The 25,875-nt window shown below is 40.6% G+C and overlaps 1 protein-coding gene across 2 annotated transcripts; it reads left to right on the top strand.

The window, feature by feature from the left end:
- The first annotated feature begins 3,155 nt into the window (after positions 1-3,155).
- On the top strand, positions 3,156-24,622 carry LOC142366609 (uncharacterized). 2 transcript variants are annotated; one of them, XM_075448558.1, is made up of 4 exons: positions 3,156-3,946; positions 5,183-5,377; positions 15,101-15,311; positions 22,863-24,622. In XM_075448558.1, the coding sequence occupies exons 1-4, from the start codon at positions 3,292-3,294 to the stop codon at positions 23,095-23,097; spliced, it is 1,296 nt and encodes a 431-aa protein (XP_075304673.1). In that variant the 5' UTR covers positions 3,156-3,291; the 3' UTR covers positions 23,098-24,622. The 2 variants fall into 2 exon arrangements, with proteins under 2 accessions (XP_075304673.1, XP_075304672.1); XM_075448557.1 differs by having other exon boundaries at positions 5,180-5,377.
- The last annotated feature ends 1,253 nt before the right edge of the window (positions 24,623-25,875 follow it).

The following is a 25,875-nucleotide window of genomic DNA, read 5'->3' as shown; positions in this document are numbered from 1 at the left end:
GGGAGGGAGGGATGGATGGATGGGTGGATGGATGGATGGATGGTTGGATGGATGGATGGATGGATGGATGGATGGATGGATGGAGGGAGGGAGGGATGGATGGATGGGTGGATGGATAATTATGTGACCCATGGGGATAGTTTCCTGTAACATGAAGCAGAAAGGCAGCTGAAGGATGGGTTGACTCGGCTTTCTGATGATGTGAATGTGTCTGTGGGGTAATTATCCTCCATGGTACAATAAGCTAAAGCTGAACCTGTTCTCCTGTCCCCTGGTGGCAGCGCTGCTGTACTGCTTCCACTGTTGAATGCAGGTCAGTGACCTGTGAGATGTGTCCGTTAGCTCATGATAAGCTGTTTCCCCCACAGGCCTTTCTCCACTCTGAACCTGCAGAGCAGGAATGGGACTCATCTAACAGCACAGCTTGAGCTTGAATGTTAGTCAGCTTATATTGTCTGATACTTAACAGATGTTCAGAAGAGCGTCAGGGACAGTGTGTGTCCCAGATAAGAGAAGCACAGTCACACATAAACACACTCCTCTGTTGGTGCGTCCCAGGCAGGCTCACCAGATCAGTAAACATTATATTCTGGCTCCGTCCCCGTTGATGGGGACGCGCAGCCTCTTCAGGGTTACCAAATATGGGCAAGTTTGACCCTGCTTAACAGGAGAAAGCCCCACAGTGAGGGAGAGATACAGAAATGCAGTGCTGGCAGGATCATGGCTTCATGAATATCTTTAACAAAGAGGAGCTGGCATCCCATTACACTCCACCAGAACACCTCATGATATTTAGAATATTCCTACATTTCCAGAGTATTTTCTTGGATTGGATTGTATGTTGAAGTGCCTTGAGATGACATTTGTTGTGATTTGGTGCCATGTGAATACACTGAATGAAATAATGTGCTAAGCCCATGTTAGTTTAGAATCAAATAGAGAACCAAGACATTTAAAAACATTCATCCTTCAGAAGGCATCTTCCATACATACTAAGGTTGACCTCATTTAAGAGTCTCTCCATTGTATTTACTTTCACCACTAAATATTTAAAGCTCCGTTTTTATGCCCACTGTTTGCCCTCTCAGTGTCTTTATTACCTCTTACCATCATCTGCAAACAATGACCTGGAATGCTCTGGCTACATTTTTAGAAAAGATGTCATTTCTCAAGACTAAAGTTCCACTGATTTTACTACCTTATAATATGTTTCCACCATAAATCTATTTGATAATTGACTCCAAATGTTCTCTTCAATAGATATATTTGCCATAACATCTTTAATCCAGTTAAATATATTCCCCTCTATTCCCATAGATTTGAGTTTTATCAAGACTCCCTCTTTCCATATCATGTCATATGCTTTTTCAACACTGAAGAATACTGCTACAATACTGCTTCTTTTAATAATATTTGCTTTAGAAATTCATTTTCCAAACAATTATAGGATCTTTCCAGCACTCTAATAATAATCCTCCCTTTTCTACAAAATAGACGAGTCACTCAGTGACATTCCAGCCATTACTTTACAAACATGAGATGTTAAAGCTATTGGCCTATAGCTGAAGGACTTTGATGGTTTCTCCCAGGTGTTTTATTAAGGATGATTATCGTCCACTTTAAGCCACTGATAACTGATAAATAATGCCACATCACTAAAATACAGAACGTAACGTATCTGATATTCAGGTAAAGATCTATCAACAGATTTACAGATTGCCTGCCTTTGTTTATCTAAAGTAAATTGGGGGGGGGGGGGGGGGGGGTGATAGCCCAAATGCAGGACTTAAAGGCAGAAGAAAGGCTTTATTTATAAAACAAATTCAAGAAAATAAAACTAATGAGAACACATGAGAGACTGACAGAATGAGCAACGGCAAAGAAAATAATGACAAGGATCTGGTAATGGACAATGGAAACCTCAGAGTGCCTAATGGAGTTCCTCAGGGTTCTGTGCTTGGACCGATTCTTTTCACTTTATACATGCTTCCATTAGGTAACATTATTAGACAGCATGGCATAAATTTCCATTGCTATGCCGATGATACTCAGCTGTACTTATCTATAAAACCAGATGAACCCAATAGGTTGGTCAGACTACAAGCATGTCTTAAAGACATAAAGACCTGGATGACTCAGAACTGTCTGCTTCTAAATTCAGACAAAACTGAAGTCGTTATCTTTGGACCTGAGCGTTTCAGGGAGAAATTGTCTAGCTATATAGTTACTCTAGATGGTATTTCCTTGGCTTCTAGTTCTACAGTGAGGAACCTTAGAGTTATTTTTGACCAGAACTTATCATTTGACTCACATATAAAACAGGTTCCTAGGACTGCCTTCTTTCACCTTCGTAATATTGTTAAAATCAGGAACATCTTGTCTCAGTGATGCAAAAAAACTAATTCATGCATTTGTTACTTCAGGATTGGACTGCTGTAATTCTTTATTATTGGGCTGTCCCACATATTCTCTGAAAAGCCTTCAGTTGATCCAAAATGCTGCAGCCAGAGTTCTGATGAGAACTAACAGGAGAGATAATATTTCTCCAGTTTTAGCTTCTCTTCATTGGCTCCCTGTTAAATTCAGAATAGAATTTAAGATTCTTCAGCTCACATATAAAGCTCTTAATGACCGAGCTCCATCATATTTTAAAGATCTCATTGTAAGATATTTTCCTAACAGAGCACTTCGTTCCCAAACTGCAGGTTTACTTGAGGTTCCCAGAGTTTCTAAAAGTAGAATGGGAGGCAGAGCCTTCAGTTATCAGGCCCCTCTCTTGTGGAATAAGCTGCCAGTAAATGTTCGGGAAGCAGACACCCTTTCCACTTTTAAGACCAGGGTTAAAACTTTCCTTTCTGATAAAGCTTACAGTTAGGGATGGCTCAGGTGATCCTGAAACATCCCATAGTTAAGCTGCTATAGGCCTAGACTGCTGGGGGGCCTCATCTGTCACACCTTTCCCCTCTTTACTCTCTTTATGTATATGTGACATTATTGTGGTCATTAACTCGTGTTTCCTCTTTCTGTCTTCTCAAACCCCAGCTGGTCGAGGCGGATGGCCACCCTCTCCTCAGCTCCTCCTCAGGGGTGGAGCTGCTCATCAGGGGTGGAGAAAGCATCAAATAACAACTATCGGTTGGACTTTCACACGGAAGTTATGGCTCCGGTACTTCCGGTGTGGAAAAGTGAGTACAGTTTTCAAGCGGCAGCGCAAGCTCATCCGTGTCTGACGTCACAGTCGCACGCGCTAGGCACGCGCACTGCTGAGGTGAGGCGCCCACATGAATCCTGATGGCGTCAGCGGCGCAGCTCCCTGCTGAGCTATGGCTGCAGGTGTTCAGCTTTCTGTCCTGGAGAGACAAACTGAGCATGCGCCGCACCTGTGCCCACTTCAGACACCTGATGGATGAGTCCCACCTGCTCTGGAGGGGCTTCAGCGTTGTGCTGAGGGACCTGCCCCGGTACAACCGCCCCTTCTGGCGCAGCCTGGCCCGGAGGCACGTCCGCGTGGTGGCACTGCGCGCGGGGAGGAGCAGAGACTTGGAGCAGCTGTCCACCTGCCTGCCGCAGCTGCACGCGCTGAGGCTGGACAGCTGGAGAGGAGACGCCATTAGAGAGCTGAAACACTTCAGCCAACTCACGCGCTTCTCCCTGACTTCCTGTTCCACGCGGCTGGGGAACCTGGACTTCCTGTCTCCTCTGCGTCATCAGCTGACGCAGCTCAGCATCTGTAACGCGCAGCTCAGCTGTTCTGTGCCTCAGCTGCTGGCCAGTGTCAGTCAGCTGACCTGCCTCACCTCTCTGCTGCTGCACCATGACGGCAGCCTGAGGGTCCCAACGCTCAGCAGGGTCCTGGCCGACCTGACCCGGCTCAGACACCTGTCCTGGACCATGATCACCTACAGAACCCTATCCCAGGACTTCTTCGGTCCGGCCCACATTCCAGGTGAGCACACAGGGGGCTGGATCAGGTGACTTATCTGGCTTAACTTCCCTTAGTTATATTCAAATGGTTTATTAAGACCTATTATCACTGTATAAACCTTAATATTTCCTCTAAGAAGAAAGTTTTTTACCCAAGTCCCCTTTAATTTAATTTATGGACCATTGAACGGCTTCTTAAATGCTCCCTCTTAGAGGAAAGCTTATCCATGTTTCTGATCTTATTAATGCTTCACTAGGAGGCAAACTTAGTCATATTCATATATTGAACATCTGTTATCATTTATTATACCAACCGTTCTGTTATTAGCTATATTTTTAAATGCTTCCTCTTAGAGGAAAGTTTATCCATGTTTGTTAGCTTTTGTTAGTTTACTCAAGTTACCTGTTATAGTTATACCAATCTTACTATTAGCTGAGTTTAATTTTGCTCTGTTCTGTATTTCTGTGTTGTATTTTTTATGTCTTTATGTAAAGCACATTGAGTTGCCTGTGGTATGAAATGCGCTCTATAAATAAAGATTGATTGATTGATTAACATGGAGATTATCTGAGAACTGATTGGTGGTTCCACACGGTGTCATCCCTTATGCTCCTTAGTTAGGGATCACCAACCCTTTCCTACTTTTTCCACTGATAGACGCAGCTGCAAACCATCTCAGTGATGGTCAAACAGAATAAAAAAGCCTTTGTGTAACATTTCTGTGCTTCATTTAAATTCCCAGTGTAGAAAAAAGGTTTTATTCATATAGCACCAAATCACAACAACTGTCACCTCAAAGCACTTCAATGATACAGTCCAATTGGAGTCCAATTCATTGTAATCCAAATCCAATTCATTAAATTCAAAATTAATCCAATTCATTCATATAGAGCCAATTCAAAAACAGTTTCCTGGCTAAGGAAACCAGCAGATTGCACTGAAACTTGTCTTCAGTCCAATCTCCCGGCCTGAGCGTGCCTGAGGCGACTGTGGAGAGAAACGACTCACTTTGAACAGGAAGAAACCTCTGGCAGAACCAGAACCAGGAAGGGTGGCCATCAGAACCGGAACCAGGAAGGTTCATTTTATTTCAGTGTCACTATTCTTAGTGCGTCCTTTAACCTCTTTCTGCTATTGAAAGAAAATTCTGACAACCTTGACAAAACTAAACTTTTCCAGCCAGGAGAGTGAACTTGGCACCCAAATGGATGAATTACTGGGTCCATTTGCAACGGGTGTGTTGTGTGTTCCCAGCAGATGGGGATGCCCCCCTGCAGCTGTCTGACCTGCAGCTGCTGGACTATGACGCTGGGGTCACTCCGGAGGTTCTGCAGCCTCTGGCCCGGCTTCGCAGCTTGTCAGTGTTCCACCTTTACTCCGTACCTGGACCCACCTGTCACCTGCAAACATGGCTGACATCCCTGCCACAACTCTCCAGCCTGAGCGTGCACGGTAATTCTCTTATGCTGCTGTGTCATTCCACTCTATGGAGCTATTTCAGGGTTATGTTTGTTTATTTGAAACAAATATTAGAAATTGAAAAAAATATGTTTTGAAACTAAAAGTGTGATTTTTTTTTTTTTTTTAACTTGAAATTTGAAAATCCAAAAAATTTCATTCAAAGTATACATTTCAATAAAATTTTATTTATATAGTGCCAAATAACCACAAATGTCATTTCAAGGCACTCAAGGCCAGTTGGAATCCAATTAATTGTAATTGCTGTGAGCAGGCCATCCACCATCTTCGTCATGTTCTTTGGATGTGATAAGCGATGTGTGTGTGCGTGTTGTTTCAGGCGTGCATCTGCTGCACCAGACCTATCTGTCCTAAGAGACGCTTTATCTGACCCAGTTATTTTATCCCGCTACGTCATCTTAAAGTGTTGGACATACATTTGCGTTGTATGAGCAGAGTGTAACGTACAAACTAGGAAAATAGATTATCTAGAGAACTACAGAATATGAATACATAAAGTCTAAGAATAAAGCCAATTTATAACACAATCATTATCCATCCATCCAGGGAGGGAGGGAGGGTACAGTGAGCAGGGAAGGTGCTGGGGAGGGAGGGAGGGTACAGTGAGCAGGGAAGGTGCTGGGGAGGGAGGGAGGGAGGGAGGGAGGGAGGGAGGGTACAGTGACCAGGGAAGGTGCTGGGGAGGGAGGGAGGGTACAGTGAGCAGGGAAGGTGCTGGGGAGGGAGGGAGGGAGGGAGGGAGGGTACAGTGACCAGGGTCATTCAGGCGCGTGGCCTGCATCATCGTCAGTTCCAGCTGGATTATTTCCAAATGTAAGAAACTGAAAGAAAGGAATCTGAAATCATTCTAAAAACGATCTGAGGGTGAGGAAAATAAATCTGAAAACTGAATAAAGGGTAGTGAACTGAAAACAAAATGTCTGAATCTGAAACGGGGAAAAAAATTAAAGATTTTATTAAGGTGAAAATCTGAATGAAACCTCAATTCAAACTGAAATAACTTTTTATTTTAAATACAATTTTTTTGTTTTTCAGAATTGATCTTTCAGTTTCAAAACAGTTTAAAATCTCAAATATTATTTTCAAGTGAACAAACATTATGACCCTGTAATTCTCTTCATTACCATAAACAGTAGTGGAAGGATGACTAAGGCTACGTTCAGACAGCACACTGAAGTGACCCAAATCCGATTTTTTTTTGGCCCTATGCGACCTGTATCTGATCTTTTCATGACAGTCTGAACAGCACAGATCGGATTTTTTCAAATCCGATCCAGGCCACTTGGACATGTGGTCCTTATTCCGATACGTATCTGATCTTTTGCCATGCGACTGCAGTCTGAACGGCCAGGGCGCATTTATCCGACCTACGCGTCTGAAAAGCCGCTCACATCACAGTCCCACCACTCCTGGCTACGACGACGCACCCAAACGTGTCTTTAGATAGACGATGCCACTGCCCCACAAAAGGCCAGGGCCAAAAGCCTAGCTCTTTTTCTTTGTAATATCCTCTTTAAAATTATGCCGTGATTAATGTGCTGGCTCCGGCTGGACAACAACTTTAAAATCGCTTGTAGATGGCCAAGTCCTGCACGCAGCCACAGCAGAAAGTCTCGTAAGATTCTAAAGATTTGTGACTTTTAAACTCCTGCATAGTGTAGTAACTTACACCAAAAACAAGATAATTTACTATGTCCATATATGTGCACGGAGGTAACTGGTCCAGGTCTCTGTGCCATTCTCCTGCAGGGAGCTCGTAAGGATCAATATTTTGGATGCTCGAGAGCTACTCCAAATACCGCTGCTTTGTGCTTGTAATAAGCTTGTCCCTGTAAGGTCCCTTTTACTTTGCCTTATCTTTCTGCATTGCTTTGCTTTCTTTCTTTTTTTATTGTATTCGTCTCTGTCCTGCCGAAATGATAAATACAGGAAATTTAAAGATATCTGGAATATATTGGCGCGCCTCCGTTAAGTTCTGATGGCGTTGCCCCTGGCAACCAATAGCGTCTCCTGCCAACATGGCCTACCGGCTCACGTGACTCCTCATTCTCAATATGCATTCCTACTCTTACCATCCATGTTTACTTCCGCAAACACTGGGCACGCTCATGACGTATGACGTCATCGTACGCTCTTCTGCTCATGCGGGATAGTATGGGGCGGTAAGCCGTTCACACAGCAGGCCACATACAGGTCGCATTTAATTGCAATGTGAACGAACTCACAAAAAAATCCGATTTCACAAAAAAATCGGAATTGAGCATCCAGGCCTGCAGTCTGAAAGTAGCCTTAAATCCACTTTATTGGAATGTTTCTGTCAGAGGTTTAGAACTGTGTGCAGCATCTTGGTGCAAAGCTCTCTCCCAGCTCAGCTGCTGTCCTTAACTCTCATCATGTTTCACATACATGCTGTCCTTAACTCTCATCATGTTTCACATACATGCTGTCCTTAACTCTCATCATGTTTCACATACATGCTGTCCTTAACTCTCATCATGTTTCACATACATGCTGTCCTTAACTCTCATCATGTTTCACGTACATGCTGTCCTTAACTCTCATCATGTTTCACATACATGCTGTCCTTAACTCTCATCATGTTTCACATACATGCTGTCCTTAACTCTCATCATGTTTCACATACATGCTGTCCTTAACTCTCATCATGTTTCACATACATGCTGTCCTTAACTCTCATCATGTTTCACGTACATGCTGTCCTTAACTCTCATCATGTTTCACATACATGCTGTCCTTAACTCTCATCATGTTTCACGTACATGCTGTCCTTAACTCTCATCATGTTTCACATACATGCTGTCCTTAACTCTCATCATGTTTCACGTACATGCTGTCCTTAACTCTCATCATGTTTCACGTACATGCTGTCCTTAACTCTCATCATGTTTCACGTACATGCTGTCCTTAACTCTCATCATGTTTCACGTACATGCTGTCCTTAACTCTCATCATGTTTCACATACATGCTGTCCTTAACTCTCATCATGTTTCACATACATGCTGTCCTTAACTCTCATCATGTTTCACATACATGCTGTCCTTAACTCTCATCATGTTTCATATACATGCTGTCCTTAACTCTCATCATGTTTCACATACATGCTGTCCTTAACTCTCATCATGTTTCACATACATGCTGTCCTTAACTCTCATCATGTTTCACATACATGCTGTCCTTAACTCTCATCATGTTTCACATACATGCTGTCCTTAACTCTCATCATGTTTCATATACATGCTGTCCTTAACTCTCATCATGTTTCACATACATGCTGTCCTTAACTCTCATCATGTTTCACGTACATGCTGTCCTTAACTCTCATCATGTTTCATATACATGCTGTCCTTAACTCTCATCATGTTTCACGTACATGCTGTCCTTAACTCTCATCATGTTTCACATACATGCTGTCCTTAACTCTCATCATGTTTCACGTACATGCTGTCCTTAACTCTCATCATGTTTCACATACATGCTGTCCTTAACTCTCATCATGTTTCATATACATGCTGTCCTTAACTCTCATCATGTTTCACATACATGCTGTCCTTAACTCTCATCATGTTTCACATACATGCTGTCCTTAACTCTCATCATGTTTCACATACATGCTGTCCTTAACTCTCATCATGTTTCACATACATGCTGTCCTTAACTCTCATCATGTTTCATATACATGCTGTCCTTAACTCTCATCATGTTTCACATACATGCTGTCCTTAACTCTCATCATGTTTCACATACATGCTGTCCTTAACTCTCATCATGTTTCATATACATGCTGTCCTTAACTCTCATCATGTTTCACATACATGCTGTCCTTAACTCTCATCATGTTTCACATACATGCTGTCCTTAACTCTCATCATGTTTCACATACATGCTGTCCTTAACTCTCATCATGTTTCACATACATGCTGTCCTTAACTCTCATCATGTTTCATATACATGCTGTCCTTAACTCTCATCATGTTTCACATACATGCTGTCCTTAACTCTCATCATGTTTCACATACATGCTGTCCTTAACTCTCATCATGTTTCACATACATGCTGTCCTTAACTCTCATCATGTTTCACGTACATGCTGTCCTTAACTCTCATCATGTTTCACGTACATGCTGTCCTTAACTCTCATCATGTTTCACGTACATGCTGTCCTTAACTCTCATCATGTTTCACATACATGCTGTCCTTAACTCTCATCATGTTTCATATACATGCTGTCCTTAACTCTCATCATGTTTCACATACATGCTGTCCTTAACTCTCATCATGTTTCATATACATGCTGTCCTTAACTCTCATCATGTTTCACATACATGCTGTCCTTAACTCTCATCATGTTTCATATACATGCTGTCCTTAACTCTCATCATGTTTCACATACATGTCATGTTTCACATACATGCTGTCCTTAACTCTCATCATGTTTCACATACATGCTGTCCTTAACTCTCATCATGTTTCACATACATGCTGTCCTTAACTCTCATCATGTTTCACATACATGCTGTCCTTAACTCTCATCATGTTTCACATACATGCTGTCCTTAACTCTCATCATGTTTCATATACATGCTGTCCTTAACTCTCATCATGTTTCACATACATGTCATGTTTCACATACATGCTGTCCTTAACTCTCATCATGTTTCACGTACATGCTGTCCTTAACTCTCATCATGTTTCACATACATGCTGTCCTTAACTCTCATCATGTTTCACATACATGCTGTCCTTAACTCTCATCATGTTTCATATACATGCTGTCCTTAACTCTCATCATGTTTCATTTACATGCTGTCCTTAACTCTCATCATGTTTCACATACATGCTGTCCTTAACTCTCATCATGTTTCACATACATGCTGTCCTTAACTCTCATCATGTTTCACATACATGCTGTCCTTAACTCTCATCATGTTTCACATACATGCTGTCCTTAACTCTCATCATGTTTCACATACATGCTGTCCTTAACTCTCATCATGTTTCACATACATGCTGTCCTTAACTCTCATCATGTTTCATATACATGCTGTCCTTAACTCTCATCATGTTTCATATACATGTTGTCCTTAACTCTCATCATGTTTCATATACATGCTGTCCTTAACTCTCATCATGTTTCACATACATGCTGTCCTTAACTCTCATCATGTTTCACATACATGCTGTCCTTAACTCTCATCATGTTTCATATACATGCTGTCCTTAACTCTCATCATGTTTCATATACATGTTGTCCTTAACTCTCATCATGTTTCATATACATGCTGTCCTTAACTCTCATCATGTTTCACATACATGCTGTCCTTAACTCTCATCATGTTTCACATACATGCTGTCCTTAACTCTCATCATGTTTCACATACATGCTGTCCTTAACTCTCATCATGTTTCACATACATGCTGTCCTTAACTCTCATCATGTTTCATATACATGCTGTCCTTAACTCTCATCATGTTTCACATACATGCTGTCCTTAACTCTCATCATGTTTCACATACATGCTGTCCTTAACTCTCATCATGTTTCATATACATGCTGTCCTTAACTCTCATCATGTTTCACATACATGCTGTCCTTAACTCTCATCATGTTTCACATACATGCTGTCCTTAACTCTCATCATGTTTCACATACATGCTGTCCTTAACTCTCATCATGTTTCACATACATGCTGTCCTTAACTCTCATCATGTTTCACATACATGCTGTCCTTAACTCTCATCATGTTTCACGTACATGCTGTCCTTAACTCTCATCATGTTTCACGTACATGCTGTCCTTAACTCTCATCATGTTTCACATACATGCTGTCCTTAACTCTCATCATGTTTCACATACATGCTGTCCTTAACTCTCATCATGTTTCACATACATGCTGTCCTTAACTCTCATCATGTTTCACATACATGCTGTCCTTAACTCTCATCATGTTTCACATACATGTCATGTTTCACATACATGCTGTCCTTAACTCTCATCATGTTTCACATACATGCTGTCCTTAACTCTCATCATGTTTCACATACATGTCATGTTTCACATACATGCTGTCCTTAACTCTCATCATGTTTCACATACATGCTGTCCTTAACTCTCATCATGTTTCACATACATGCTGTCCTTAACTCTCATCATGTTTCACATACATGCTGTCCTTAACTCTCATCATGTTTCACGTACATGCTGTCCTTAACTCTCATCATGTTTCATATACATGCTGTCCTTAACTCTCATCATGTTTCACGTACATGCTGTCCTTAACTCTCATCATGTTTCACATACATGCTGTCCTTAACTCTCATCATGTTTCACGTACATGCTGTCCTTAACTCTCATCATGTTTCACATACATGCTGTCCTTAACTCTCATCATGTTTCATATACATGCTGTCCTTAACTCTCATCATGTTTCACATACATGCTGTCCTTAACTCTCATCATGTTTCACATACATGCTGTCCTTAACTCTCATCATGTTTCACATACATGCTGTCCTTAACTCTCATCATGTTTCACATACATGCTGTCCTTAACTCTCATCATGTTTCATATACATGCTGTCCTTAACTCTCATCATGTTTCACATACATGCTGTCCTTAACTCTCATCATGTTTCACATACATGCTGTCCTTAACTCTCATCATGTTTCACATACATGCTGTCCTTAACTCTCATCATGTTTCACGTACATGCTGTCCTTAACTCTCATCATGTTTCACGTACATGCTGTCCTTAACTCTCATCATGTTTCACGTACATGCTGTCCTTAACTCTCATCATGTTTCATATACATGCTGTCCTTAACTCTCATCATGTTTCATATACATGCTGTCCTTAACTCTCATCATGTTTCACATACATGTCATGTTTCACATACATGCTGTCCTTAACTCTCATCATGTTTCACATACATGCTGTCCTTAACTCTCATCATGTTTCACATACATGCTGTCCTTAACTCTCATCATGTTTCATATACATGCTGTCCTTAACTCTCATCATGTTTCACATACATGCTGTCCTTAACTCTCATCATGTTTCACATACATGCTGTCCTTAACTCTCATCATGTTTCACATACATGCTGTCCTTAACTCTCATCATGTTTCACATACATGCTGTCCTTAACTCTCATCATGTTTCATATACATGCTGTCCTTAACTCTCATCATGTTTCACATACATGCTGTCCTTAACTCTCATCATGTTTCATATACATGCTGTCCTTAACTCTCATCATGTTTCACATACATGCTGTCCTTAACTCTCATCATGTTTCATATACATGCTGTCCTTAACTCTCATCATGTTTCACATACATGTCATGTTTCACATACATGCTGTCCTTAACTCTCATCATGTTTCACATACATGCTGTCCTTAACTCTCATCATGTTTCACATACATGCTGTCCTTAACTCTCATCATGTTTCACATACATGCTGTCCTTAACTCTCATCATGTTTCACATACATGCTGTCCTTAACTCTCATCATGTTTCATATACATGCTGTCCTTAACTCTCATCATGTTTCACATACATGTCATGTTTCACATACATGCTGTCCTTAACTCTCATCATGTTTCACGTACATGCTGTCCTTAACTCTCATCATGTTTCACATACATGCTGTCCTTAACTCTCATCATGTTTCACATACATGCTGTCCTTAACTCTCATCATGTTTCATATACATGCTGTCCTTAACTCTCATCATGTTTCATTTACATGCTGTCCTTAACTCTCATCATGTTTCACATACATGCTGTCCTTAACTCTCATCATGTTTCACATACATGCTGTCCTTAACTCTCATCATGTTTCACATACATGCTGTCCTTAACTCTCATCATGTTTCACATACATGCTGTCCTTAACTCTCATCATGTTTCACATACATGCTGTCCTTAACTCTCATCATGTTTCACATACATGCTGTCCTTAACTCTCATCATGTTTCATATACATGCTGTCCTTAACTCTCATCATGTTTCATATACATGTTGTCCTTAACTCTCATCATGTTTCATATACATGCTGTCCTTAACTCTCATCATGTTTCACATACATGCTGTCCTTAACTCTCATCATGTTTCACATACATGCTGTCCTTAACTCTCATCATGTTTCATATACATGCTGTCCTTAACTCTCATCATGTTTCATATACATGTTGTCCTTAACTCTCATCATGTTTCATATACATGCTGTCCTTAACTCTCATCATGTTTCACATACATGCTGTCCTTAACTCTCATCATGTTTCACATACATGCTGTCCTTAACTCTCATCATGTTTCACATACATGCTGTCCTTAACTCTCATCATGTTTCACATACATGCTGTCCTTAACTCTCATCATGTTTCACATACATGCTGTCCTTAACTCTCATCATGTTTCACATACATGCTGTCCTTAACTCTCATCATGTTTCACATACATGCTGTCCTTAACTCTCATCATGTTTCATATACATGCTGTCCTTAACTCTCATCATGTTTCACATACATGCTGTCCTTAACTCTCATCATGTTTCACATACATGCTGTCCTTAACTCTCATCATGTTTCATATACATGCTGTCCTTAACTCTCATCATGTTTCACATACATGCTGTCCTTAACTCTCATCATGTTTCACATACATGCTGTCCTTAACTCTCATCATGTTTCACATACATGCTGTCCTTAACTCTCATCATGTTTCACATACATGCTGTCCTTAACTCTCATCATGTTTCACATACATGCTGTCCTTAACTCTCATCATGTTTCACGTACATGCTGTCCTTAACTCTCATCATGTTTCACGTACATGCTGTCCTTAACTCTCATCATGTTTCACATACATGCTGTCCTTAACTCTCATCATGTTTCACATACATGCTGTCCTTAACTCTCATCATGTTTCACATACATGCTGTCCTTAACTCTCATCATGTTTCACATACATGCTGTCCTTAACTCTCATCATGTTTCACATACATGCTGTCCTTAACTCTCATCATGTTTCACATACATGCTGTCCTTAACTCTCATCATGTTTCACATACATGCTGTCCTTAACTCTCATCATGTTTCATATACATGCTGTCCTTAACTCTCATCATGTTTCACATACATGCTGTCCTTAACTCTCATCATGTTTCACATACATGCTGTCCTTAACTCTCATCATGTTTCACATACATGTCATGTTTCACATACATGCTGTCCTTAACTCTCATCATGTTTCACATACATGCTGTCCTTAACTCTCATCATGTTTCACATACATGCTGTCCTTAACTCTCATCATGTTTCACGTACATGCTGTCCTTAACTCTCATCATGTTTCACATACATGCTGTCCTTAACTCTCATCATGTTTCACATACATGCTGTCCTTAACTCTCATCATGTTTCATATACATGCTGTCCTTAACTCTCATCATGTTTCACATACATGCTGTCCTTAACTCTCATCATGTTTCACATACATGCTGTCCTTAACTCTCATCATGTTTCATATACATGCTGTCCTTAACTCTCATCATGTTTCACATACATGCTGTCCTTAACTCTCATCATGTTTCACATACATGCTGTCCTTAACTCTCATCATGTTTCACATACATGCTGTCCTTAACTCTCATCATGTTTCACATACATCCAGGAGGCCATCCTCTGGCAGCATATGCAGACTTCCTGCCATCCTCCCTCCTCAGCCTGACTCTCTGTGTGGATCTTCAGCCAGAGGACCTGTCGGTGGTCTCATTCAGAGCTCCTCAGCTGCAACACTTGCATCTGGAGCCCTGGAGCTCCTCCTCCAACCTCGTTAGACTTCTCCCACAGCTGTTTCCTCATCTGAGAACGTTGAGGATTAGGTAAGCCACTCACATCTCTAACTGTTTTCCATCCATTTTGTATACCTGAGTCATCTTGTTTAAGAGGGCTAACCTCTAACCTAACCCTTTAAGATTGTGGGTGGCTTTTATGGAAGACTAGAACTGCCATAAAAAAAAAGGAATCATTAGAAAATATATTATTTATATACAGGACTGTGCAAAAGTTTAAGGCAGGTGTGAAAAAATGCTGTAAACAAAGAATTGTTCAGAAATGGAAGTGTTAATCATTTATTTTCATCAATCAACAAAATGCAGTGAACGAACAAAAGAGAAAATCAAATCAATATTTGTTGAGACCACCCTTTGCCTTCAAAACAGCATCAATTCTTCCCTGCCACATTTACTCTGATGGATGTTCCAGTTGGAACTGATGAGCAGCTGTAAGCCTTGACCTGTATTTGCTTTTCTTAAAGTTGATTGTAGAGAACAGTTTCTCACACAGATGTGTGCTTCAGATGAGGCACATCACACCACTGAAAACTCTGGGCAGCTCTGGGAATGATGGAGGCAGAAACTTCTCCCTGTGCCTCTCTGAGTTTAGCTCTCAGTTCACTGTTCAGTTGGCCGCACACTGGGGGTGCTCCCACATCAGCTGAGGAGGGCTCTGCAAGCAGCTGCCAAGTGTCAGCAAATCGCTCATCAAACTCTCGCTGCAGGTTCTCAATGGCAGAGATGTTTTCATCACCATCAACAAGCCTTTTTTAAAGCCTTCCCTCGGGCAGGCTAAGGGTAATGAAGGAGGGCATTTTATAGTTTTTATTGACATATTAATCTTTTATCTTTTTGTTGCTGCAACCATTTTATTATTTGTTGGTATCTTTTTTTTTTTATACATGATGCTGCTCAGTATACAACTGCTGTCAAGCTTAATGTGTTGTGTAGAAATATGCAATGACAATATCTAACAACTTCAAAGACACTTTCTAAATTTGTCACTTCTGAAAGAACTATGAAAGTATACATTAATACTGTAAAAATAACTTATTTTACTTTGGCACCTGAACATGTTATTGAGATGTTTCAGGTTAAAAAGTACAAATTTCTCAGCATGTAAATAAAACCCTGGAATGGGTTCAGTGATGAAAAGACAAGAGAAGTTTACTACCTTTTAGCCATATTGATTAACAGGTTTTAATACGGAGCCAAAAGTTTTCCTCACTTCCAGTTTCAGATCAGTGGATAAAAAAAGACTTCTGAAGTTCCCCTGTTCAGGACAACCTCTTTCCATTATTCCAGAAACCATTTAAATAGTTTAATTATATCACAATATAATGCTTGTTCTTCTGCATTATTTTATGATTGGGTCGATAAGTAGTTTCAGAATCACATTTATTGTCATCACACCTTACAGTTTGAAACAGTCGTAACAATATTGATTTTAGAAATAAGATTTGAATGCATTTCAAATAGCTAAAGCCACCACATCATAGTCTTTGTCACGCCCACGGGACTTATGTTTTAAGTTTTAGGTTACGTTTTGGTTTTTAGTCCATGTTTAGTTTTTAGTTTTGCCATGTTTTAGTTTCCCTTCACTCAGTTAATTAGTTCATTCCCCTCACCTGTCTGTCATAATCACCAGCTGCACCCTGTCTCCAATCACTCCCAGCCCTCTATTTAGTTTCCAGTCTCCCCTGTCAGTTTGCCGGATCTTTGCTTGTCTTACCAACCTGCCTTCGTTACCACCTTGCCATGTTACCTGTGCTACCCTACGCTTGAGGTACAAGCTCTTTTGGTATGCCAAGGAGAAATGTCAACACACGTTTATCAGGGAAGGCAGAATCATCTGCAAGATCGATGGACGATACATAACAATTAACACCCCTGACAACCGGTTTATGATTGGATATGATGATGTGGATTACAAGGATTTTGGTATTGACGTGTAGGACAGATATGGAGTGCGGACGGGGAAGAGGGCGTCTGAACACAGTGTGAGGAGAATGGACCACATCGGGCTGCGTATTCTTACCCTGAATCTCTGCGGGATACGAAGTAAGCTACAAATCCCTGACTTTGTTGAAAGATGTAAAAACTATGATATACTGTGCTTCAGTGAAACCAAAACCGATGACACTGACACAACGGAGCTGCTGGACAAGTTTAAAGGCATGGGTTTTCAAATGTTTGTTAATAATAGACACAAGTTTACAAACTGGCGCTCTGGTGGAGTGATAACGGCTGTGAGTAAAAGAATAGTTGATAAATGTGGGCAAAAAATGACCAATAGTGATATATGTGTATGCATGAAACTGAATAAACACCTACTTAAATATGATAAAGATCTTGTAATCTTAGCGGTATATATCCCTCCATATAAGACCAGATATTCTAATGTAGGTTTGTTCGACGAATTGGCACAAATAATTATCGATATCGGTGCTGAAAGTAATTATTTTTTGATTTGTGGTGATATGAATGCCCACACACAAGAGAGGGACGATTTTGATGCAGCTGACTGGGATAAACAGAACCAAGACGAAGTCTCCAGTGAAAAGAATTGTTATGCGGGGATACTGGGAACGTTTAACATTCCATTAAAAAGGAAATCAACTGACACACACAGTGATGTTGGGAACTATGGCAGTGCATTGCTAGATCTGTGCAGAAACTTTATGTTCTGTATATTAAATGGTAGATGCGGGGACGATATACACATTGGGAAAGCAACCACAGTGGAAGAAAGTGTTATTGATTATATGATAGGCTCCCCGTTTATTTTGAGTAAGGTCAGGGGCTTTTGTGTGCACGAGTTTGATCCCTTGTTCTCAGATAAACATTGCATGGTAGAAGTGTTATTGGATGCGAACTTTGCCAGTGATGACTCACGGACACAGAGAATAGACCAGCTAAACCCTACAGTTGCAAACAGTGAAAAACAAGTGTTAATTGGAAAATGGGATAAAAGCAATGCAGATGAATTTATAAGAAATATTCAACTTGTTAAAGTGGATAAACTACTATATGACCTTGATGATTTAACAGTGGATGAAATTACAAAAGAACTACGTAATATTATGATTAACAGTGCAGCGATGACATTTCCTAAAAAAATGGCGAAAAACAGAAATGCGCAAAAACCCAGCAACAATGCGCCATAGTTTAATAAGGTATGTAGATCAAAAAGACAAGAATATTTGAAAGCAAAGAAAATGCATAAAGTACATGGAACTGAGCGCAGTAGAGAAGGTGTAAGGTTAAAAAGCAGAGAATATAGGACAGAAATATACAAAGCGCAGAGGGCCTATAAGAACAAATGTAATAGAGAGCTGTTGAGCATAAAATCCAATAACCCAAAGCTCTTCTGGAAAATACTTAATGGCCCTAACAGAAATAATGGGAGTTGCCCAGTTTTGCCTGAAGTTTTTTATGAACATTTCAAAAGACTATCAGATTGTGAAGTGGAGATGGACAAGACACCTGAAAATACCTGTCCTGAAGGCATTGATGGTAATATAATCGACCTAAACTCTAGGTTTACTGAGCAAGAAATACAAAAGGTTATCTTGAAATTAAAACCTGGAAAATCAGCAGGAAGTGACCAAATCTTAAATGAGTATATTAAAAGTACAGCGAGTATCTTTATGCCACTATATGTCTCTTTATTTAATAAAATTTTTGATTCTGGTATCTTCCCAGAAGACTGGACACTTGGTTTGATTGTGCCAATCTTCAAGAGAAAGGGTGATGCTACAGACCCGGATAATGATAGAGGCATCACACTTTTGAGTTGTCTGGGTAAACTTTTCACGAATGTACTAAATGTAAGGTTACTTAAGTTCTGTGAGGATAATTCTATCCTGAGAGAAACCCAGGCAGGATTTAGAAAAAGTTATTCCACAACGGACCATATATTTCTATTGAAACAGATCATTGATCTATTTTGTTTTAAAAAGAGGCGACTATTCTGTTCCTTTATTGACTATAGTAAGGCATTTGATTCAGTCTGGAGAGATGCCCTATGGTATAAACTATTAAATGTAGGCATTAAGGGTACATTTTTGGATGTAGTAGTAAACATGTATAGAAATCTAAAATCATGTGTACTAGTGAACGGGATTAAATCTGAGTTCTTTGTAAGTTTAGCAGGAGTTAGGCAAGGGGAAAACCTATCCCCACTGTTGTTTGCATTATTTATTAACGACCTGGAGAATTACCTAGAATGCAATGGCTGCCAGACTATTGATTTTGACGATGAAATGATTGACTGTTATCTTCAACTTATTGTACTGTTGTATGCAGATGACACAATTGTCATGTCTACTTCAAAAGAGGGGCTACAGAAAGCATTAGACTCGATGTGTGGTTTTTGCGAGAAATGGAAATTAAAGATCAATAACGAAAAAACAAAAGTTACAGTCTTTGGTCATAGAAAAGCGGACACCAGTAAATTTCAGTTTACCTGTAACGGTGAAAACTTAGAGGTTGTCCATTGTTTAGAATACCTTGGAATTACTTTGAATTAGAACGGTTCATTTAAAACTGCTATCGATGAGTTGTACAAGAAAGCATCTCGTGCTATGTATGCCCTCCTTTGTAAATGTAGAACATTTAACTTCCCTGTAAATGTCACATTAGATCTTTTTGACAAGCTGGTTTCGCCGGTTTTATTATATGCATGCGAGGTTTGGGGGTACGGAAAAAGTGATTTGTTAGAAAAATTACACCTTAAATTTCTTAAATTTGTCTTAAAAGTTAAAACAACAACAACCTGTAATAATATGGTTTATGGAGAGCTGGGGAGGTACCCGCTCTGTGTTGCAGTTAAAAAAAGAATTATTGGTTACTGGGGGAGATTGATAGAAGGTAAAGAAAGTAAATTGAATAAAATAATGTATAACTGTTTCTTTAGTATGTATAATGCAGGCGTATTTGTGTCCCCATGGATCATGCAGGTTAAGCAGATACTAGACGATTGTGGTTTGTCGTACCTCTGGCTTGCTCAAAGATGTACCAATATTGACTGGCTGAAGTTAACTGTCGAGCAGAGACTGAAAGACCAGTTTTTGCAACTGTGGAAAAGCGAACTCAGCAGCATGACATCATGCGACATCTATGTAGAATTCAAAAAAGAGATTAAACTTGAAAAGTATTTATTGTGTCCAAATCAAAAGTATAAACAAGCAATTTGCAACTTCAGATTAAACAATACACGAATACCTAAGGTTATCGGGAGGTATAAAGGAATTGATAGAAGCCGGAGGTTCTGTAACCTTTGCGACGATGGCCAGCTTGGCGACGAATTCCATGTTTTGTTTCAGTGTAGAAATACAGATATTGTACAACTTAGAGAAAAATATCTCCCCAAATATTATGTCAGTCACCCATCCATGTTTAAACTAATTTCGTTACTACAGTCAGATAAGACAAGAGTTATTCATAAGTTAGGTGCCTACCTGAAGTGTGTCCTCCCTTTGTTTAAGTGAGACTTTATTATATGGGTTATTTATTTATTTATTTGTTTGTCTGCATTTCTGTTTTGCTTTGTTTTGTTTTGTTCTATTTTGTCATATTTGTTCTATGACATGAGTATGTAGCCTACAGCCCCGCTGCTTGCTGCGTTTGCTTGTTAATGTTGTTTGATATGTGTTTGTGCTCCATACCACTTATGTGGTCGTGAGAAAATAAAAAGTGAAGTGAAGTGAAGTGTTCTTCGTCACCTACCTGAGCTAAGTATTTATTTATTCCTTGCCTTGCCAAGTCTTTTTGTTTGTTTTTCACAGTCACGTTTTTTGAATCCGGCTTAGCCGCGCCTTTTGTTTGTACTTTGTCTTTTTGGTTTTGTATAATAAATCCAGTTTTCCTTTGCAAGTCCGCATCCGTGTCCTACATCCTGCCCTCCCTGACAGTCTTTAATGATAGTAACAAAGCCTGGGATAATGAGCTGAGGCTGCTTTCACACACTGGAGAATTAGCACCACAGTTGCTCTGCAGTTTCCTGTTCACACTCGGAATTCATTCAGGGACATTCTCTAAATGCAATGCATTCTGGGTAATGCACAAAGTTAGCAAGGCAAAGAGTACTTTTCAGTGAGGGCATGTGAAAGATGGCGGATTTGACTCTAAAACCTTTTATGCACTGGAGGTGTTTGGATGTACTGAGAAGTCAGTTTGAGGCTACAGATAGAAATGAAGCAGTAACAGAATGCTGCTTCTCGGGTTAGGGTTATGCTGCTTCTCTGGTTAGGGTATGCTGCTTCTTGGGTTAGGGTTATGCTGCTTCTCTGGTTAGGGTTATGCTGCTTCTCTGGTTAGGGTTATGCTGCTTCTTGGGTTAGGGTATGCTGCTTCTCGGGTTAGGGTTATGCTGCTTCTCTGGTTGGGGTTAGGGTTATGCTGCTTCTTGGGTTAGGGTTATGCTGCTTCTCTGGTTAGGGTATGCTGCTTCTTGGGTTAGGGTTATGCTGCTTCTCTGGTTGGGGTTAGGGTTATGCTGCTTCTGGGGTTAGGGTTATGCTGCTTCTCGGGTTAGGGTTATGCTGCTTCTCTGGTTAGGGTATGCTGCTTCTTGGGTTAGGGTTATGCTGCTTCTCTGGTTGGGGTTAGGGTTATGCTGCTTCTCGGGTTAGGGTATGCTGCTTCTTGGGTTAGGGTTATGCTGCTTCTCTGGTTGGGGTTAGGGTTATGCTGCTTCTCTGGTTTGGGTTAGGGTTATGCTGCTTCTCTGGTTGGGGTTAGGGTTATGCTGCTTCTTGGGTTAGGGTTATGCTGCTTCTCTGGTTGGGGTTAGGGTTATGCTGCTTCTCGGGTTAGGGTTATGCTGCTTCTCGGGTTAGGGTTATGCTGCTTCTTGGGTTAGGGTTACGCTGCTTCTCGGGTCGTTTTCCAGGGTTTCTGGTAATAATCTGGCAGAAGAAACTCCGAGCCCCCCAATTATCTTTTTTTTATATATTCCCCACACAAGACTGTTGTACTTTCAGGTTGCTGCTCCTAAAAAAAAAACCACAGAAACATTTTGTATTTCTACCCATTTCTTGCTGGTGCGTTCAGGCTCCTGTTGGAATGACCTACAGCAGGGCTACCCAAATCCGGTCCTCGAGGGCCGACGTCCTGCAGGTTTCAGATGTTTCCCTGCTTCAACACAGCTGATTCAGATGAAATGGAGCTCTTCAAAAGGTTGTTAAACCAGCTGATGAAGCATCGATCTGAATCAGGTGTGCTGGAGCAGGGAAACATCCAAAAGCTGCAGGACGTCGGCCCTCGAGGACCGGATTTGGGTAGCCCTGACCTACAGTCTCACGGAAGAAACATTTATCTTGCAATGCACCACTCAAGAGATGGTTCTTGAGGTTAGAAATCAGGTTTGAATACCAGGTGTTTACACTGAAGTTTAAACTACTAAAGATTTGTTATTATTCTACAATATTATTCATTTTGGTAAGTTATAGAGAGTGTGTCCGACAGTTGGTTGAGTTTAAACCTCCCTGAGTGGTGGAACCACACCACCCCCTGATATAACTACACAGTACCTTTTCTGTTGTCCATCAGGAAGGTTTCCACGGTAACTGCTTGTTGTGTTCTCTTTGGTCTCAGACATCAGCGTGTGTCAGACGAGGACTTCCTGTGTCTGCAGCAGCTTCAGCACCTCAACTCTCTGGAAGTTCTGGATGCATTTTACTGGCCTGACCCGAATGACCAAAGCTGGGTTGTCTATGAGCCAAGTCCTCATCTGCTGGACCTGATCTCTGACCTCCAGAAACTGACCCGTCACAGAGTCCAGGTCACCACCAGCTCCCACAGAGACCCTCTCACCTGCAGCTGTGTTTGACCACACAACCATGAATTATTTCAACATGTATAACATTTATCAGGTTTGAAATGTTTGAGTATAAAAAGTTTACTTTGTGCTTATTGTGATGGAATAGTTTAATTGTTTGCAGCTGCAAAGGGAATGAGGTGCTTTATTCCTGTTAAATCTTAATGCAGCTTTAACAAATGCAGGTAAGATTCTGATATACTTCAGAGAGGTATGGATACACATCAGATGTATACATGGAAAACAGATGCATCCATGTGGCACAAACAATAGATCTGCGGGAAGATGGGAATGTAGGGTATGAAGTCATTGTTTTAATATCAAACAAAAAATATGGGAAATATCTACAAGGGAAAAAGCTACTGCCCATCTTTGCTGGGTGTGGGGAAGCCCATTTTCATCAGCTAACATGACACAAGTGTTGGAGCTATTTATTCCTTATCTTTCTTTACTTTGAATTTTGTTTAAATTTATTCTTGGGTTACTTTATATTTTGGGGGGTTATTTACAGAGTTTATTTGTAGGTTAATAATTGTTTTTTTTTTGTTTTTTTTGAGTTTCTTTGTTTGGCATGTTTCAACTTATAGGATGTTTGGTTTGACAAACAATCGTCACTACAACAGGAATGAATTGGCTCTGTGCAAATCCAAACAATGCACTGAGCAGATGGTAAATTTCAGCCACGTAATCCTCATATCAGTATTCCCAAAGTCCAGCAATAATAGTTTTATATATGATGATGTTTTTTTCAGAGATGGCTTATAAATCGAATGATATATACACCAAGATTTCCTCTTTAAGACAACACATGTGATGCACTAAATATTGCACAGAGATCCCTCATCAGATGCCCTGGACCAATCACAGAGCTGATTCCCTGAATTCATCTCTGCTCACTGTCGTGCATGTATTAGGGGAGGCTGCAACCCAGGGCGGTTTGAACAACCAGGAAGGGAACCTCATGTTGCCTCTGATGCATCAATGGGAAGAGTGTGTGATAGAAAACGTGCTTCATGGCCTGTTCGCACTCAGAAGGGCTCTATGAGGGAATGTGTCTTAAAAGCACTGGAGCGGTCAGCTAGATTTGAAAAGAGCTTTGTGGATACAGTCCATTTATCAACTGTCACATTCACTTTAGTCTCAGCATGAAGAGTTAGTTACATGAAATCATTTGGAAAATACCCAGTTGAGTTTAAACATGTTCAGTAAAATGATGGTAGTTGTAGGAGCTATTTGTTATTTTGTATATTTGACTCATTTATTATTTAGTTATCTTTTGGGGGTTTAGTTTGGGGAATAAACCTTTTCTGGTTGTGTATGATATTTAGTATCGTTCGAGTTAATTTGGGTATTTAATTATACTTTTATTTTGAAAGCACGGGTTAGCTGGGGCGCACTGGGAGAGTTTATTTAGGTGAGCAGGCACCTGGGAGGGCTTAAGTCAGCCACAATCACAGACTGATGGCACAGAGCCTTTTGTTTTGATTTTGTTCTCTTTTTTTTCCACAGATTATTTCAATAAATGAAGTCAAAAGCTGTTGTTGGAGAAAGTCATAAATACACTCAACCATTTATCATTTATTACTCTTTGCTGCCTGGATGCATCCTATAAATGCATGCATGTTGTTTGTGCGTGCATCATGGCAAGGTGTATGCGCCTCACACCAATCAGGACCTACATGGATGATATGACGTTGGTGACTACAACGGTGCCATGACTTAATAAAGATCTATAGTGGGCTGGTATGAAAATCAAACCTATTAAGTCTGGAAGTATCTAAAGAAGTAGAGGGAAATTAAGTGGTAGAAAGTTTGTAATAGATGAAGAAAACATTCCAATAATTAGGGAAAAGGTAGTAAAGAGTTTAGGCAGGTGGTACCAGGCAGAATGTTTTGGGATTTTTTTTTTTTTTTTACTCTACCACTCCTTGTAAATGCACCCCCATATTAGCCTGATTAACATAGACTTTCAAATCTCTTCGAGATTCTGGTCTGACCAAGACCATAACGAATACGATTCGAAATGGCCTGGTCAACCCGCCTCCCTCGGGTTGCTACTGGTTGTGGCCAGAAAAGGCTGTGCCTAAGCTTAAGCCAATCGCACCACTCTTTCCTCTGACGTATGATTTATCTACCAGCGGGGCTAACTGGTAGATTAAACTCTTACCAAAGCCAGTAGGGAGCAAGGCGAAAACGTCTTTCCTAACAAGAAATGATTCAAGGGCTGTTCTTTGCTCGATTTTTAACTTGAATCTCCCGTCGAACACTTTCATTACAGCATCTACAGCAGTGTCAAAAGCTTGACGCTGCTCCATGTTGATATTGAATGAAGCACTTCCGTGTACAATCCATGGGTTGAGTCGCAGTTCAACCACGTCACTACCTTGAACACGCCTCTACCCTGGGCCGTTGGCGCTGCTCAAAGTTGATTGCTTCCTGGGGAGCGGAGAGGGGACCAGCGGCAAGATGGCGAACTGAGTGCACGCTCCACCTAGTGCTCTTCGCTGTTCATTCCCCAAACTTTTGGAAATCAAGTCCCTCTTGATATGTAAATTTAACATTCGCCCTGTTAAAGGATTGTCCGAGTTTATATTTTTATTCTACTGTAAAGCTGACCATGGACAAAGATTCTGAGAAGACCAAATCAACTGCTGCTGCTGCTCTGGCCCTGCATGATTACTGCGACAACGTGGCACCTGTGGAAGACATGGAGACTTCGGCTGCAAAGAATTCCCGTCCTTTGCCCGAGACGCCCACAAAAACCCAAACTGACGCGAAGAAAATGAAACT

The sequence above is a fragment of the Odontesthes bonariensis genome, chromosome 17 (genome assembly GCF_027942865.1).
Source record: "Odontesthes bonariensis isolate fOdoBon6 chromosome 17, fOdoBon6.hap1, whole genome shotgun sequence".
Classification (NCBI taxonomy): Eukaryota; Metazoa; Chordata; class Actinopteri; order Atheriniformes; family Atherinopsidae; genus Odontesthes; species Odontesthes bonariensis.
This window is presented reverse-complemented; position numbering and strand designations above follow the sequence as displayed.